The 16350-nt window shown below is 45.8% G+C and overlaps 1 protein-coding gene across 1 annotated transcript in view; it reads right to left on the bottom strand.

The window, feature by feature from the left end:
- Window positions 1-16350, bottom strand: part of LOC109889236 (A disintegrin and metalloproteinase with thrombospondin motifs 20) — a 199781-nt gene that overhangs the window by 13694 nt on the left and 169737 nt on the right. The window contains exons 29-32 of the mRNA XM_020480514.2: window positions 8024-8197; window positions 5950-6120; window positions 5539-5742; window positions 5232-5361 (exon numbers count right to left, since the gene is read on the bottom strand). Coding sequence (XP_020336103.1) covers window positions 5232-5361; window positions 5539-5742; window positions 5950-6120; window positions 8024-8197 — 679 coding nt within the window. The remainder of the gene's footprint in view (window positions 1-5231; window positions 5362-5538; window positions 5743-5949; window positions 6121-8023; window positions 8198-16350) is intronic.

Here is a 16350-nt window from a genome sequence, read left to right as displayed (position 1 = left end):
TGCAATGTGGGGCATGAACCTGCAAACCTTGGCCAGGAACCAACTCAGCTATCACACAGGGTCAAAAGTGAAGACCGCCACAGCCCCATCCTCAGCCCCAGCCTTAGCATCAGCCCCAGCCTTAGTCTCAGGCAAAGTCTCAGCTCCAGTCAGCCCCAGTCTCAACATCAGCATTACCCCAGCTCTAGCCTCAGCCTCAGCTATAGCCTCAGCCGCTCCAGTTCTAGCTTCAGCCCCAGCTCTAGCTTCAGCCCCAGCTCTAGCCTCAGCCCCAGCTCTAGCCTCAGCCCCAGCTCTAGCCTCATTCTCAGCCCCAGCTCTAGCCACAGCTCTAGCCTCAGCCACAACTCTAGCCTCAGCCACAGCTCTAGCCTCAGCCCTAGCTCTAGCCTCAGCCCTAGCTCTAGCCTCAGCCCCAGCTCTAGCCTCAGCCCCAGCTCTAGTCTCAGCCCCAGCCTCAGCCCCGCCCTAGCCTCAGCCCTAGCTCTAGCCTCAGCCCCAGCTCTAGCCTCAGCCCCAGCTCTAGCCTCAGCCCCAGCTCTAGCCTCAGCCCCAGCTCTAGCCTCAGCCCCAGCCCCAGCTCTAGCCTCAGCCCCAGCTCTAGCCTCAGCCCCAGCTCTAGCCTCAGCCTCAGCCCCAGCTCTAGCCTCAACCTCAGCCCCAGCTCTAGTCTCATTCTCAGCCCCAGCTCTAGCCTCAGCCACAGCTCTAGCCTCAGCCCCAGCTCTAGCCTCAGCCACAGCTCTAGCCTCAGCCACAGCTCTAGCCTCAGCCACAGCTCTAGCCTCAGCCACAGCTCTAGCCTCAGCCCCAGCTCTAGCCTCAGCCCCAGCCTCAGCCCCAGCCCTAGCCTCAGCCCTAGCCTCAGCCTCAGCCCCAGCTCTAGCCTCAGCCCCAGCTCTAGCCTCAGCCCCAGCTCTAGCCTCAGCCTCAGCCCCAGCTCTAGCCTCAGCCCCAGCTCTAGCCTCAGCCCCAGCTCTAGCCTCAGCCCTAGCTCTAGCCTCAGCCCTAGCTCTAGCCTCAGCCCCAGCTCTAGCCTCAGCCCCAGCTCTAGCCCCAGCTCTAGCCTCAGCACACTGTCTGACTGCCTCTCTGTCACCAGTGTGAGTGGAGAACTCTGACTCACTATTTATTGTTTCAGAGACCAATTGCTCAGAGAAAGGCTTAAAGACAAGGTTAAAGTTATGCCCAATTTGTTAAAATAAAGAAATAAGTTGACACTATCAGATATGGCAGTTGGCTGATATACAGCACAGTTGATTTCATTCCATTACTATACACTTCTGTTTTCCATTAACTTCTCAGCGTACGGTCTAGTTTCCTGAATTTCCGCCTGTCTGACATGCCCAAAGTAAACTGCCTGTTATTCAGGCCCAGAAGATAGGATATACATATAATTGGTAGAATTGGATAGAAAACACTCAGGTGTGTCTAAAACTGTTAAAATATTGTCTGTGAGTATAACAGAACTGATATAGCAAGCAAAAACCCGAGGGAAATCTAATTTCCGCCTCCCAGATTGCAGTTCCTATGGCTTCCACTAAATCAAATCAAATCACATTTATTTGTCACATACACATGGTTAGCAGATGTTAATGCGAGTGTAGCGAAATGCTTGTGCTTCTAGTTCCGACAATGCAACAATTCCAAAACTACTACCTTATACACACATGTGTAAAGAGATAAAGAATATGTACATAAAGATATATGAATGAGTGATGGTACAGAACGGCATAGGCAAGATGCAGTAGATGGTATCGAGTACATTATATACATATGAGATGAGTAATGTAGGGTATGTAAACAAAGTGGCATAGTTTAAAGTGGCTAGTGATACATGTATTACATAAAGATGCAGTATATGATATAGAGTACAGTATATACATATGAGATGAGTAATGTAGGGTATGTAAACATTATATTAAGTAGCATTGTTTAAAGTAGTGATATATTTTACATCAATTTCCATCAATTCCCATTATGAAAGTGGCTGGAGTTGAGTCAGTGTGTTGGCAGCAGCCACTCAATGTTTGTGGTGGCAACAGTCTTTATACAAGGATTTAGGCTTGTTCTTTTTTAAATAAAGAAGTATTTGTAGTCTTTCCAAGGTGAGCGCCAGGGCAAAAGTTGTATTTTTGCACGCGTGAACGTGGGCGCACTCTTCGTTCTTTTCCTTTCGAACATAGTAATCTCCGTCTGAAATATTATTGTTTATTTAGATATTAAACCATTTTGAAGGAGTGGATTATTGAATTCAATGGCGCCAACTAAACAGCGTTTTTGGGATATAAAGAAGGACTTTATCGAACAAAACGACAATTCATTGTGTAGCTGGGACCCTTGGGATTGTAAACAGAGGAAGATCTTAAAAAGTAAGTGATTTATTTTATTGCTATTTGTTATTTTGTGACGCCTGTGCTGGTTTGGAAAATATGCTAATGTGAGGCGCTGTCCTCAGCCTATCGAATGCTATGCTTTCGCCGTAAAGCCTTTTTGAAATCTGACAACGCAGTTCGATTACCAGGATTCTAAGCTTTTGAACCATGTAAGACAATGGTATTTTGATGAATGTTTAATATTGCGATTTTTTATTTGGAATTTGGCGCTCTGCAATTTCACCAGATGTTGTCGATTTTGATCCCGTAATCGGGATCCGTGTGCTAAGAGGTTTTTAAGCACTCCGTGGATCAGGAAGGTTGTCAAGGAAACCACATTTAAGTTGTAGGCCTAATACTTGCGGCGCTGCAATAGCTGTAAGCACACTTTCTGAAAGCCACTGTGTACAGTTCATGAGGGAATGGAAAGGGTTTATCAGGGAGAGGCTGTGTAGAAGTAGTTGAGAGGATTATTAGAGAAGTGTAGAAGTAGTGGAGAGAAGTATTAGAGAGGCTGTGTAGAAGTAGTGGAGACAAGTATTAGAGAGGCTGTGTAGAAGTAGTGGAGAGAAGTATTAGAGAGGCTGTGTAGAAGTAGTGGAGAGAAGTATTAGAGAGGCTGTGTAGAAGTAGTGGAGACAAGTATTAGAGAGGCTGTGTAGAAGTAGTGGAGAGAAGTATTAGAGAGGCTGTGTAGAAGTAGTGGAGAGAAGTATTAGAGAGGCTGTGTAGAAGTGTGTGCGTGTGTTTGTATGTACAGTGCATTCTGAAAGTATTCAGACCCCTTGACTTTCACCACATTATGTTCCATTACAGCCTTATTCTAAAATGGATTAAATTTATGTTTTTTTTTCTCATCAATTTACACACAATACCCCATAATGATGAAGAAAAACAGGTTTTGCAAATAAAGGATCGGTGCAAGCTCTTCTGTTGGGTTGCTGGGCCACACGGCGTGCCATGGATGACGCGATCCTTCAGCTGATAGTAGGCCATCGTCCCGGCAACCCGACAGAAGAGCTTGCACCGATCCTTCATTAGAACTACAGAGGAAAAACACACCCATTGGAAGATGATTGTATGGTGAGATATACATCAGTGGAGGCTGCTGGGGGAAGGATGGCTCAAAATAATGGCTGGAACAGAGTAAATGTAATGGCATGAATACATGGATTAAGGTGCCACCAACCTCCTGTGATACAGTGCCTTCTGAAAGTATTCAGACCCATTGAGATTTTCCACATTTTGTTAGGTTACAGCCTTATTCTAAAATGTATTCAATAATTGTTTTCCTCATTAATCTACACACAATTCCACGTAATGACGAAGCAAAAACTGAATGTTTTTTATTTTTTGCTAATTTATTAAAAATTAAAAACTGAAATATCATATTTACATAAGTATTCAGACCCTTTACTCAGCATTTTGTTGAAGCACGTTTGGCAGCGATTACAGCCTCGAGTCTTTTTGGGTATGATGCTACAAGATTGACAGGTGTGCCAATGTAAAAAATAATTTGTTCTTAACTGACTTGCCTAGTTAAATAAAGGTTAAATCTAAAAATAAATTGGGAGTTTCTTCCATTCTTCTCTGCAGATCCTCTCAAGTTCTGTCAGGTTGAATGGGGAGCATTGCTGCACAGCTATTTGCAAGTCTCTCCAGAGATAATCAATCGGGTTCAAGTCCTGGCTCTTGCTGAGCAACTCAAGGACATTCAGAGACTTGTCCCAAAGCCACTCCTGTTGTATTAGCTGTGTGCTTATGGTCGTTGTCCTGTTGGAATGTGAACCTTCACCCCAGTCTGAGGTCCTGAGCACTCTGGAGCAGGTTTTCATCAAGGATCTCTCTGACTAGTCTCCCAGTCCCTGTCAAAGAAAAACATCCCTACAGCATGAGGCTGCCACCACCATGCTTCAACGTATGGATGGTGCCAGGTTTCCTCCAGATGTGACGCTAGGCAATCAGGCCAAACAGTTAAATCATGGTTTCATCAGACCAGAGAATCTTGTTTCTCATGGTTTGAGAGTCCTTTAGGTGTCTTTGGCAAACTCCAAGCGGGCCGTCATGTGCCTTTTACTGAGGAGTGGCTTCCGTCTTGCCACTCTACCATAAAGGCCACATTGGTGGAGTGCTACAGAGACAGTTGTCCTTCTGGAAGTTTCTCCCATCTCCATAGAGGAACTTTGGAGCTCTGTCAGAGTGACCATCGGGTTCTTTGTCCCCTCCCAGACCAAGGCCCGTTTCCCCAAGATTGCTCAGTTCGGCCGGGCAGCCAGCTCTAGGAAGAGTCTTGGTGGTTCCAAGCTATTTCCATTTAAGTATTATGGAGGCCACTCTCTACTTGGGGCCCTTCAATGCTGCAGACATTTTTTGGTAGCCTTCCACAGATCTGTGCCTTGACACAATCCTGTCTCGGAGCAATTCCTTCGACCCCATGGCTTGGTTTTTGCTCTGACATGCACTGTCAACTGTGGGACCTTATATAGACAGGTGTGCGCCTTTCCAAATCATGTCCAATCAATTGAATTTACCACATGTGGACTTCAAACAAGTTGTAAAGACATCTCAAGGATGATCAATGGAAACAGGATGCACCTGAGCTCAGTTTCGAGTCTCATAGCAAAGGGTCTGAATACTTATGTAAATAAGGTATTTCTTTTCATTTGCAAAAATGTCTAAAAATCTGTTTTTGCTTTGTCATTATGGGGTATTGTGTGTAGATTGATGAGGCAAAGGTTTATTTAATCATTTTTAGAATAAGGCTGTAACGTAACGAAATGTGGAAAAAGTCAATAGGGCTGAATACTTTCCGAATGCACTGTATGTAGTAGTAGTAGTGGTACTGTAGAGACTCACACTCTCTCTTGCGACAGGTGGCCTGTGACTCAGGCCTCTCGGCTGGACGGCAGTGTTTGGACGGTTGGCCTTTAGAGAACAGACACTCTACCCTGCGCTCCATTACCCCCGCTCCACACGTCTGGGAGCACTGCGGAGCACATAAAGGACATCAACACAGTGAATTACATGGAAACTACTGACATATTACATACTCAATTTACAAAACATATATGTTGTTTCAATACCATTATCTGATACCATTAACTACCTCTCTCTCTTTCTCTCCATCCCTCTCTTTCTCTCTCTCAAACACACTGAAACACACCTTGCTCCATGGGCCAACTTTCCAGTAGGCAGCTTGTGGGCAGTCCCAAAGGAGGCACTGCCTGGTGCTAGGTGGGGGAGGCTCTGGACAGTGAGGGTGGGACAGGGCGGAGGACTGGGCATCATAAGGGTGCAGGGTGGAGGAGGGCTTCATGGAGCAGGACACTATACGCTGCTGGTAGCCCACGCCACAGCTAGCAGAGCACTGGAAATCACACACAATTGAAATCACACCTCAGTGGATAAGGATATAGACCAATTTGTGGAATAACACTTCAATATATACATTTATGTTTGACGACCTAGGCTAGTCAAATACTGCCGGTGAACTGTTTTATCAAGTGACACAATGATAGGTGTATTTAAAGGTATGACCAGGCAGAGGGTTCCTAAACCAAGGTTCCTACTGTACCTGTGACCACTCTCCTGTTATCCACATGTGGTAGCAGGGTGCTCTGCTGCAGGGCTGGTGCAGGGCAGGGCAAGACGAGGGGTCACAGAGGGCGTCCTGGACTGGGGTCAGCTCGGCCCCCACACACAGAACCTTCCTGTTCCTCATACCTTCTCCACAGGTGGCGTTACACTGCAGAGAACAGACACAGGCCAATATGAGGATCAGTCATCATGTCAACATCAAAAGGTATTAAAAGTAATACAACTGTAACCTTGTCCCCAGTCTCAATTGCTACCGCATATATGTTTGATACAAAAAGACCCAGCTGGTGGACGAGATTAATAGATATGTGTGGATCAAAGAGTAATGTCTTTAGATTGGCATAGGGGGCAGTGTTGGACTGCTAGCAGAGACACCCAATAGAAGTTCCGACAGGCTTGGTTGTTTCCTTAGCTCTCCAGATGTCCATGCTCTACACTTTATCCAGGGGAGGGAAAGTGGGCATGATATGACATCTCACATTGCTTTCAAGGCCAACCTCAGACATAAAAGAAATGGCAAGTCATGGGTGGATACAGAAATTGGTTTTGAGTGAATTGGAATGATGGTTTAGAGAGGTAGTCAAAAGTTAAGACCAGAATTACAATGTGAGGAACACTAGGTTTTGAATGGCTAAAGCATATGTGTTTTGTTTATTAGAATATCTCATATTCTAAGCACAGCTATGAATGCTGAAATGGTTTTTGGGCCAGAAATGTCTGTTTATGAGCCAGGAGGCTGTCAGCGGAATGCATCGCAACAGACAGAATCTGAGTGCGTGCAAAGGTTTCTGGAGGAAGCAGCACAAAGTCCTTACATGGTACTCGTCTTGTGTCCTGAAGTTTGGAGACGGAGTATGGGGGACATGAAAGGAAGAGCGTGGCCAAGGGGAAAAAAATACTAAGTTGAAGAGGACTGCTCAGTGCTCATGTCACACAGTGCAGTGCCACTCGACTAGACAAAAGTCATGGATGTGATATGGATCAGTGCTTTGAGGTTTTGATGTGATTTATCATAGAGTGATGGTTATCGTTTAAACCCTCATGTCTGATACAGGAGTGCTGGGCTACCTCAGTGACCTCACAAACACAGCTGGTCTGGTCCGCTAGCTCTGTGTGAGAGCACTGCCAATAACAATCTCCTGTATGATGATCTTATGTCTCTCGCACACAAACATCCATGACTGATGTGTGTTCATTAAACACACATGCTAGCAACTGGAATCTGTCTCTACTAACAAATCTATGTTAATACAATCTAATAAATCAACTGATGAAGTAGTATTTGAAAGCACATTGACTCTCCGAAGATCTGTCTAGGACATTTTTTTAAATGTGGTTCTCTTTTCCTTGTGGAATTTTGGAGAAGCAATGCATTCCAAATGGAAGTTCCACTGGAACTTGGTGTTTTGTGCGCTTGTCCAGTCACCCATAAGAACTTAACACATCCCGTGGACAGCTCCACTCCATCACTGTGCCTCACACATGGTGTCTCTGGGTATTCTGGAGGGTTTCGAGAGAGTGTCTGTGGGAAGGTGGAGAGTGAAGAGAGCATGTCTACGTTGGCTACAGTGTAAACCCCTTAACAGGACCCATGGCACAAAGGGGTGAATTTGAAGTTTGACAGGAGAAACCCATAACCTACAATAAGACAGTTATACAGAGAGGAGGTGACAAGTCCTTGTTTGTGTCTGTGATGAAGTGTGTTGAGTAGAGATTGTGTGTCAGAGAGAGAGACAGAGAGAGAGCGAGAGACAGAGACAGAGACAGAGACAGAGAGAGAGAGACAGAGAGAGAGAGAGACAGAGAGAGAGAGCGAGAGAGAGCGAGGGAGAGAGACCGAGAGAGCGAGGGAGAGAGACAGAGAGAGCGAGAGAGACAGAGAGAGAGAGAGAGAGACAGAGAGAGCGAGAGAGAGAGACAGAGAGAGCGAGAGAGAGCGAGAGAGAGAGACAGAGAGAGAGAGCGAGAGAGAAGAATAATAATACAGGGTAAGTGAGATAAAAAGAGAGGGATATAGACATAGAGCGAGCTAGATAGTGGTCTATACTTACATCTTGCCACTCTCCAGCTGCCCAGGTGTGATGGAGACACTCAGTAACCTGGCAGGGCTGGGCAGTGGCCGGACGGTTGTGGGAACCACACAGCTCCTCTCTCACCCACCCTGTACCCTTCAGTCTGCAGTACGCATCTCTGTTCTGGACCCCTACTCCACAGGTGGCAGAGCACTACAAACACACACATTAGATTGACTGACACACAAGCTAGTCTGTTCACGATCAGGTTGTTGTCATTGCATTGCCAGCACATATATCCTTATCTGTCTGTCAGCTTGCTACTCTAGCAACCAAGTCTCAAATTCACACAAAAACATACATTTTCCCATCATGTCCCCTTTCACTCTCTCTGACCTGGACTAAGCATCAATGTTTTGTAACATACAGTACATACTTGTTTTTGTCTGCTGGGTCTGCGTCACAGGCTATGATGCCTCTACACAATGTCCTTGAACAATGCAGACAGAGACATATGTTTTCCTCTGAGCCTACGGTTGTTGTGTCTGTGTGAGCCGTATTGTCAGTTTATCCACAGGTCTATCACCTGGCCCATCTCTTTGATGTCATTGAGAATCCTACCTACATGCTAAGGAAGCTCTCCAGCACTAATAGAACTCCAGGATTTCATTAGAAAGAGGTTTCCTGGACAAAGATGAAGTGTTATCCAGGACTAAGAACCATGTACAATGGAGACCCTCCATTCATAGTCCAGGACTAGGATTAATCTAGGTCCGGAGACCAACCCCCAGGGTTCTAGAAGAAAGCTGTATAAATACTCACTATACAGCCACAATATCTTTAGAAACTGTAAGTTCCCACTTCATGTACAGTATACTGTATCATGTTGTATTAGAACTGTGTGTAGGCCTACATCATCATCTCTAGGGTGTACCATTTAAGTGACATTTTTACTCCTTAACATTTTGGAAGGAGAACAAAAGGCATAAAGAGAAATCAGACCTCAGATGAAGGTTTAATCAAAAGAACGAGGCCTCATTTAAAGGCTGTCTTTTTTAATATCCCAAAGTGGGATGTAATAGAGCCTCCTATTACGATTTTAACAACTGTTACGGCTTAAGAAATTTGATTCTAATCTCTTTCCAAAATACTTTTGGTTTTCATTGCCGAGGATTACACTTGTCATAGTTAAAATCAAATCAAATCAAATTTTATTTGTCACATACACATGGTTAGCAGATGTTAATGCGAGTGTAGCGAAATGCTTGTGCTTCTAGTTCCGACAATGCAGTAATAACGAACAAGTAATCTAACTAACAATTCCAAAAAACTACTGTCTTATACACAGTGTAAGGGGATAAAGAATATGTACATAAGGATATATGAATGAGTGATGGTACAGAGCAGCATAGGCAAGATACAGTAGATGATATCGAGTACAGTATAACATATGAGATGAGTATGTAAACAAAGTGGCATAGTTAAAGTGGCTAGTGATACATGTATTACATAAGGATGCAGTCGATGATATAGAGTACAGTATATACGTATGCATATGAGATGAATAATGTAGGGTAAGTAACATTATATAAGGTAGCATTGTTTAAAGTGGCTAGTGATATATTTACATCATTTCCCATCAATTCCCATTATTAAAGTGGCTGGAGTTGAGTCAGTGTCATTGACAGTGTGTTGGCAGCAGCCACTCAATGTTAGTGGTGGCTGTTTAACAGTCTGATGGCCTTGAGATAGAAGCTGTTTTTCAGTCTCTCGGTCCCAGCTTTGATGCACCTGTACTGACCTCGCCTTCTGGATGACAGCGGGGTGAACAGGCAGTGGCTCGGGTGGTTGATGTCCTTGATGATCTTTATGGCCTTCCTGTAGCATCGGGTGGTGTAGGTTTCCTGGAGGGCAGGTAGTTTGCCCCCGGTGATGCGTTGTGCAGACCTCACTACCCTCTGGAGAGCCTTACGGTTGAGGGCGGTGCAGTTGCCATACCAGGCGGTGATACAGCCCGCCAGGATGCTCTCGATTGTGCATCTGTAGAAGTTTGTGAGTGCTTTTGGTGACAAGCCGAATTTCTTCAGCCTCCTGAGGTTGAAGAGGCGCTGCTGCGCCTTCTTCACGATGCTGTCTGTGTGAGTGGACCAATTCAGTTTGTCTGTGATGTGTATGCCGAGGAACTTAAAACTTGCTACCCTCTCCACTACTGTTCCATCGATGTGGATAGGGGGGTGTTCCCTCTGCTGTTTCCTGAAGTCCACAATCATCTCCTTAGTGTTGTTGACGTTGAGTGTGAGGTTATTTTCCTGACACCACACTCCGAGGGCCCCCACCTCCTCCCTGTAGGCCGTCTCGTCGTTGTTGGTAATCAAGCCTACCACTGTTGTGTCGTCCGCAAACTTGATGATTGAGTTGGAGGCGTGCGTGGCCACGCAGTCGTGGGTGAACAGGGAGTACAGGAGAGGGCTCAGAACGCACCCTTGTGGGGCCCCAGTGTTGAGGATCAGCGGGGAGGAGATGTTGTTGCCTACCCTCACCACCTGGGGGCGGCCCGTCAGGAAGTCCAGTACCCAGTTGCACAGGGCGGGGTCGAGACCCAGGGTCTCGAGCTTGATGACGAGCTTGGAGGGTATTATGGTGTTGAATGCCGAGCTGTAGTCGATGAACAGCATTCTCACATAGGTATTCCTCTTGTCCAGATGGGTTAGGGCAGTGTGCAGTGTGGTTGAGATTGCATTGTCTGTGGACCTATTTGGGCGGTAAGCAAATTGGAGTGGGTCTAGGGTGTCAGGTAGGGTGGAGGTGATATGGTCCTTGACTAGTCTCTCAAAGCACTTCATGATGACGGATGTGAGTGCTACGGGGCGGTAGTCATTTAGCTCAGTTACCTTAGCTTTCTTGGGAACAGGAACAATGGTGGCCCTCTTGAAGCATGTGGGAACAGCAGACTGGTATAGGGATTGATTGAATATGTCCGTAAACACACCGGCCAGCTGGTCTGCGCATGCTCTGAGGGCACGGCTGGGGATGCCGTCTGGGCCTGCAGCCTTGCGAGGGTTAACACGTTTAAATGTCTTACTCACCTCGGCTGCAGTGAAGGAGAGACCGCATGTTTTCGTTGCAGGCCGTGTCAGTGGCACAGTATTGTCTTCAAAGCGGGCAAAAAAGTTATTTAGTCTGCCTGGGAGCAAGACATCCTGGTCCGTGACTGGGCTGGATTTCTTCCTGTAGTCCGTGATTGACTGTAGACCCTGCCACATGCCTCTTGTGTCTGAGCCGTTGAATTGAGATTCTACTTTGTCTCTGTACTGGCGCTTAGCTTGTTTGATAGCCTTGCGGAGGGAATAGCTGCACTGTTTGTATTCGGTCATGTTACCAGACACCTTGCCCTGATTAAAAGCAGTGTTTCGCGCTTTCAGTTTCACACGAATGCTGCCATCAATCCACGGTTTCTGGTTAGGGAATGTTTTAATCGTTGCTATGGGAACGACATCTTCAACGCACGTTCTAATGAACTCGCACACTGAATCAGCGTATTCGTCAATGTTGTTATCTGACGCAATACGAAACATCTCCCAGTCCACGTGATGGAAGCAGTCTTGGAGTGTGCAGTCAGCTTGGTCGGACCAGCGTTGGACAGACCTCAGCGTGGGAGCCTCTTGTTTTAGTTTCTGTCTGTAGGCAGGGATCAACAAAATGGAGTCGTGGTCAGCTTTTCCGAAAGGGGGGCGGGGCAGGGCCTTATATGCGTCGAGGAAGTTAGAGTAACAATGATCCAAGGTCTTTCCACCCCTGGTTGCGCAATCGATATGCTGATAAAATTTAGGGAGTCTTGTTTTCAGATTAGCCTTGTTAAAATCCCCAGCTACAATGAATGCAGCCTCCGGATAAATCGTTTCCAGTTTGCAGAGAGTTAAATAAAGTTAGTTCAGAGCCATCGATGTGTCTGCTTGGGGGGGGGGGGATATATACGGCTGTGATTATAATCGAAGAGAATTCTCTTGGTAGATAATGCGGTCTACATTTGATTGTGAGGAATTCTAAATCAGGTGAACAGAAGGATTTGAGTTCCTGTATGTTTCTTTCATCACACCATGTCACGTTGGCCATAAGGCATACGCCCCCGCCCCTCTTCTTACCAGAAAGATGTTTGTTTCTGTCGGCGCGATGCGTGGAGAAACCCGTTGGCTGCACCGCTTCGGATAGCGTCTCTCCGGTGAGCCACGTTTCCGTGAAGCAAAGAACGTTACAGTCTCTGATGTCCCTCTGGAATGCTACCCATGCTCGGATTTCATCAACCTTGTTGTCAAGAGACTGGACATTGGCAAGAAGAATGCTAGGGAGTGGTGCACGGTGTGCCCGTCTCCGGAGTCTGACCAGAAGACGCCTCGTTTCCCTCTCTTTCGGAGTCGTTTTTTTGGGTCGCTGCATAGGATCCACTCCGTTGTACTGTTTGTAAGGCAGAACACAGGATCCGCGTCGCGAAAAACATATTCTTGGTCGTACTGATGGTGAGTTGATGCTGATCTTATATTCAGTAGTTCTTCTCGACTGTATGTAATGAAACCTAAGATGACCTGGGGTACTAATGTAAGAAATAACACGTAAAAAAACAAAAAACTGCATAGTTTCCTAGGAACGCGAAGCGAGGCGGCCATCTCTGTCGGCGCCGGAGTAGTACACTAAGCACACTATTTGATGTTTGAGTTGAGTTCTCCAGAAACTGCTGCTCTCTACCCATCTACAGCATGTTGTTTTTGTTCACGAAAATATATTTGTTTGTGTTAGAATTCAATTAGAATTTAAATAGAATTTGAGAAGAGCCTAGTAGTAGAACCTGTGATTTTAATTGTATGGGTTTTAAAGGAGAGAGGAGAGTGCAGCCGACCCACAGACATGTTTTTGCACAGTGGTTGATCACAGAGAGGCAGAACATGCAGCTGTCACAGACCAATCAGTGAGCTTGCCGCCACTCCACTCCTTAGCATGGGCCGCTCCACACCAAGAGCTCCACAGGCGGTCCTTACCCTTTGCTTACAGACCCCCACACCCCCCTCCTCTCTCGTACCCCTTCAGCAGACCCCATTCAGAGGCGACTGAGGGGATTGAGTGGCTAGCTGTTTGAAAAGCCCAAACGCTGGGTGCTGAGGTTTCCAAAGTTGTCACAGGCATGAATGTTAAGATATAAAACATGTCTTTATGCTCTAGTTGTGGATTTCATGGTTTCTGGTGGTATGTGAAGGGAGATGATTGCTTCCAGACACCAGGGAGGGAAAGGGAGAGTGAGGCCCAGAAAGGCTGGGAAGTGGCAGTGGTCTAATGGAGGAAGACAGTGATGGACTCCCAATGGGGATTTCACAACCACACTTTGGGCGTGAGGAGCATACAGGATATGAGGAGCTCTCTTTGCTCTCCATGTTGTGTCCAACAGAAACATTACTTAAATACTGGACATCTTCAGGGGGCCTGATAGAGTGAGAGAATTACGGCATTACCTCCCAAAATAATTTTCTTCGGGCATTGTCATGGTTGTGTATTTTCCCACCCAAGCAGACACAGGGACGGCTCTCAAGGAACTACACTGGACTTTGTGCAAACTGGAAACCGCATATCCAGAGGCTGCATTTATTGTAGCTGGGGCCTTTAATAAAGGACATCTGAGGAAAACGCTATTGAAGTTCTATCAACACATCTCCTATGCTACTCGCACATCGAGCCCTCTTGACCATTGATTGCTACTCTCTGATGGGAACGCAGTAGACAGGGTGAAAAGCTTCAAGTTCCTCAGCTTGCACATCAATGACAAACTTAAATGGTCCATTCAAACAGACACGGTGGTGAAGAACAAGCCACAATTCCTCTTCAACCTCAGGAGGCTGAAGAAATTTGACTTGGCCCCTCACAAACTTCTACAGATGCACCATAGAGAGCATGCTGTCGGGCTGTATCACTGCCTGGTATGACAATTGCAATGTCCACAACTGCAAGGCTCTCCAGGGGGTGGTGCAGTCAGCCCAACGCATCACCGGGGGCACACTGCCCGCCTGTCAGGACATCTACAGCACCTGGTGTCACAGGAAGGCCTGTTCACCCCGCTACCATCTAGAAGGCGGAGACAGTAAAGGCGCATCAAAGCGGGGACCGAGAGACTGATAAACAGCTTCTATCTCCAGGCCATCAGACTGTTAAACAGTCACCACTTACAGACAGACAACTACTCCTTCCTCTGCTTTGGACAACCTGTCAGAACATGACAAAGCTCCCTCCACCTCCATCTCCTTTACTCTCTGGTGGCCTTGTGATACATTTGGGCTCATGGATTTCCTGTCTCCTAGCACTGCTAAAGGACTAAATCAAATCAAACTTTAACTGCATTTTAAATAAAGTTTGATTTGATTTAGTCATTTTCTTTCATTTAGATTTTTGGTTGAAATGGAGATGTAAATCCAACATATTCCTTATTAACTTGAAGACTAAATTTGACATCAACCAAAGCGTGAAACACTAGTCTTATATGTATTGTCTATGTTTAGTTGAACCCTGGTTTGAATTGAAACAATAGCTGACGATGACTTCGCAAATGTTATATAGGCCTAAATAGTATCATTGATGAAATAGGATTTATAGAGAGAGTATGGCTACATTTAATTTGCTCTGTAAAACCTACCCTTTGTAATGATCCTCTTAGCTACAGTGAATCTATTTAGTTAAGAGATCTCTCAATAATCATTGTCACAATAGCACACTGGCAGTAGTCAGTGACAAATATCAAAGCTGGGCTGGACTTCATTAAATGGGATGGGAGACCAAATGGATAGCTGTAGATAGATCAGCTCTGCAGTAGGAGTTGCTGCCCAGTCTATTGTTTTTTTTCTGATAGTGGATATAACGTTGAAGATCTGACATTATTTAAAGGTACAAATTCAACATATTTTATACAAGGTTTGTCTATGTTGAATATGTGTTACCATGATGATATCATTCTGTGGTTGAAATTTGACTCTCAAAACAAAAACATTGACGACTTTTTGCAAATCCAATGTATTTTTCATAAAGATTCCACGTTACAAACAGTTACAAATTACATTGAAACATTGATTCAACAAGTTTGTGCCCAGTGGGATCTGTCTGTCTGTAGAAAGTAGGTACCTTCTTGCATTTGTGATTTTTTAGAAGTGTCAGTTGCATGTTAAAACCTTTGTCCAGCATGCTGCATTGGTGCAGGAAAATGCACCCAAAAGGCACTGGGCAACTAGCCACTGCTGTTTTGAAAAGAGTGCAAGAAATATAAAGGAACTAGCATGATAACTAGTCAAGCCCAGGAGAGAGAGCGAATGCACAGCACAAGCTTCATTGAATTCCCATAACATTTCCTCTCACAAGTATACAAGTATGGTGCATTGCATAAACAGTTATGTAAATGTAGCCTGTGGTGTTTAACTCACATCGGAAGGACGTTTGGTACAAGAGTATATAAACTGCTCAGTGATTGGACAGGTGCTCAGTGATTGGACAGGTGCTCAGTGATTGGACAGGTACTCAGTGATTGGACAGGTGCTCAGTGTGTACAGTACTTTATATGGTCTACTATCTGGGGACACTGGGAAGCCCTTGACTGTGTTTGCATTGGCGTCCCAGCGGCTAGAGGTGACTGTTAGCATTACAGAGGGGCGGGTGGTGTGGTCCCTCCAAGGGGCCTGGGGGTATTTGGAGAGTGTGTGGGGACGGGGTGGTGAATGACACATACCTTGCTCCACCTGTTGGCCTTCCAGAGCCGTTGAATTGAGATTCTACTTTGTCTCTGTACTGGCGCTTAGCTTGTTTGATAGCCTTGCGGAGGGAATAGCTGCACTGTTTGTATTCGGTCATGTTACCAGACACCTTGCCCTGATTAAAAGCAGTGTTTCGCGCTTTCAGTTTCACACGAATGCTGCCATCAATCCACGGTTTCTGGTTAGGGAATGTTTTAATCGTTGCTATGGGAACGACATCTTCAACGCACGTTCTAATGAACTCGCACACTGAATCAGCGTATTCGTCAATGTTGTTATCTGACGCAATACGAAACATCTCCCAGTCCACGTGATGGAAGCAGTCTTGGAGTGTGCAGTCAGCTTGGTCGGACCAGCGTTGGACAGACCTCAGCGTGGGAGCCTCTTGTTTTAGTTTCTGTCTGTAGGCAGGGATCAACAAAATGGAGTCGTGGTCAGCTTTTCCGAAAGGGGGGCGGGGCAGGGCCTTATATGCGTCGAGGAAGTTAGAGTAACAATGATCCAAGGTCTTTCCACCCCTGGTTGCGCAATCGATATGCTGATAAAATTTAGGGAGTCTTGTTTTCAGATTAGCCTTGTTAAAATCCCCAG

This window comes from Oncorhynchus kisutch, linkage group LG4 (assembly GCF_002021735.2).
Source record: "Oncorhynchus kisutch isolate 150728-3 linkage group LG4, Okis_V2, whole genome shotgun sequence".
Taxonomy (NCBI): Eukaryota; Metazoa; Chordata; class Actinopteri; order Salmoniformes; family Salmonidae; genus Oncorhynchus; species Oncorhynchus kisutch.
Note: the sequence above shows the minus strand (reverse complement) of the source record. Positions and strands in the feature narration are given on the sequence as shown.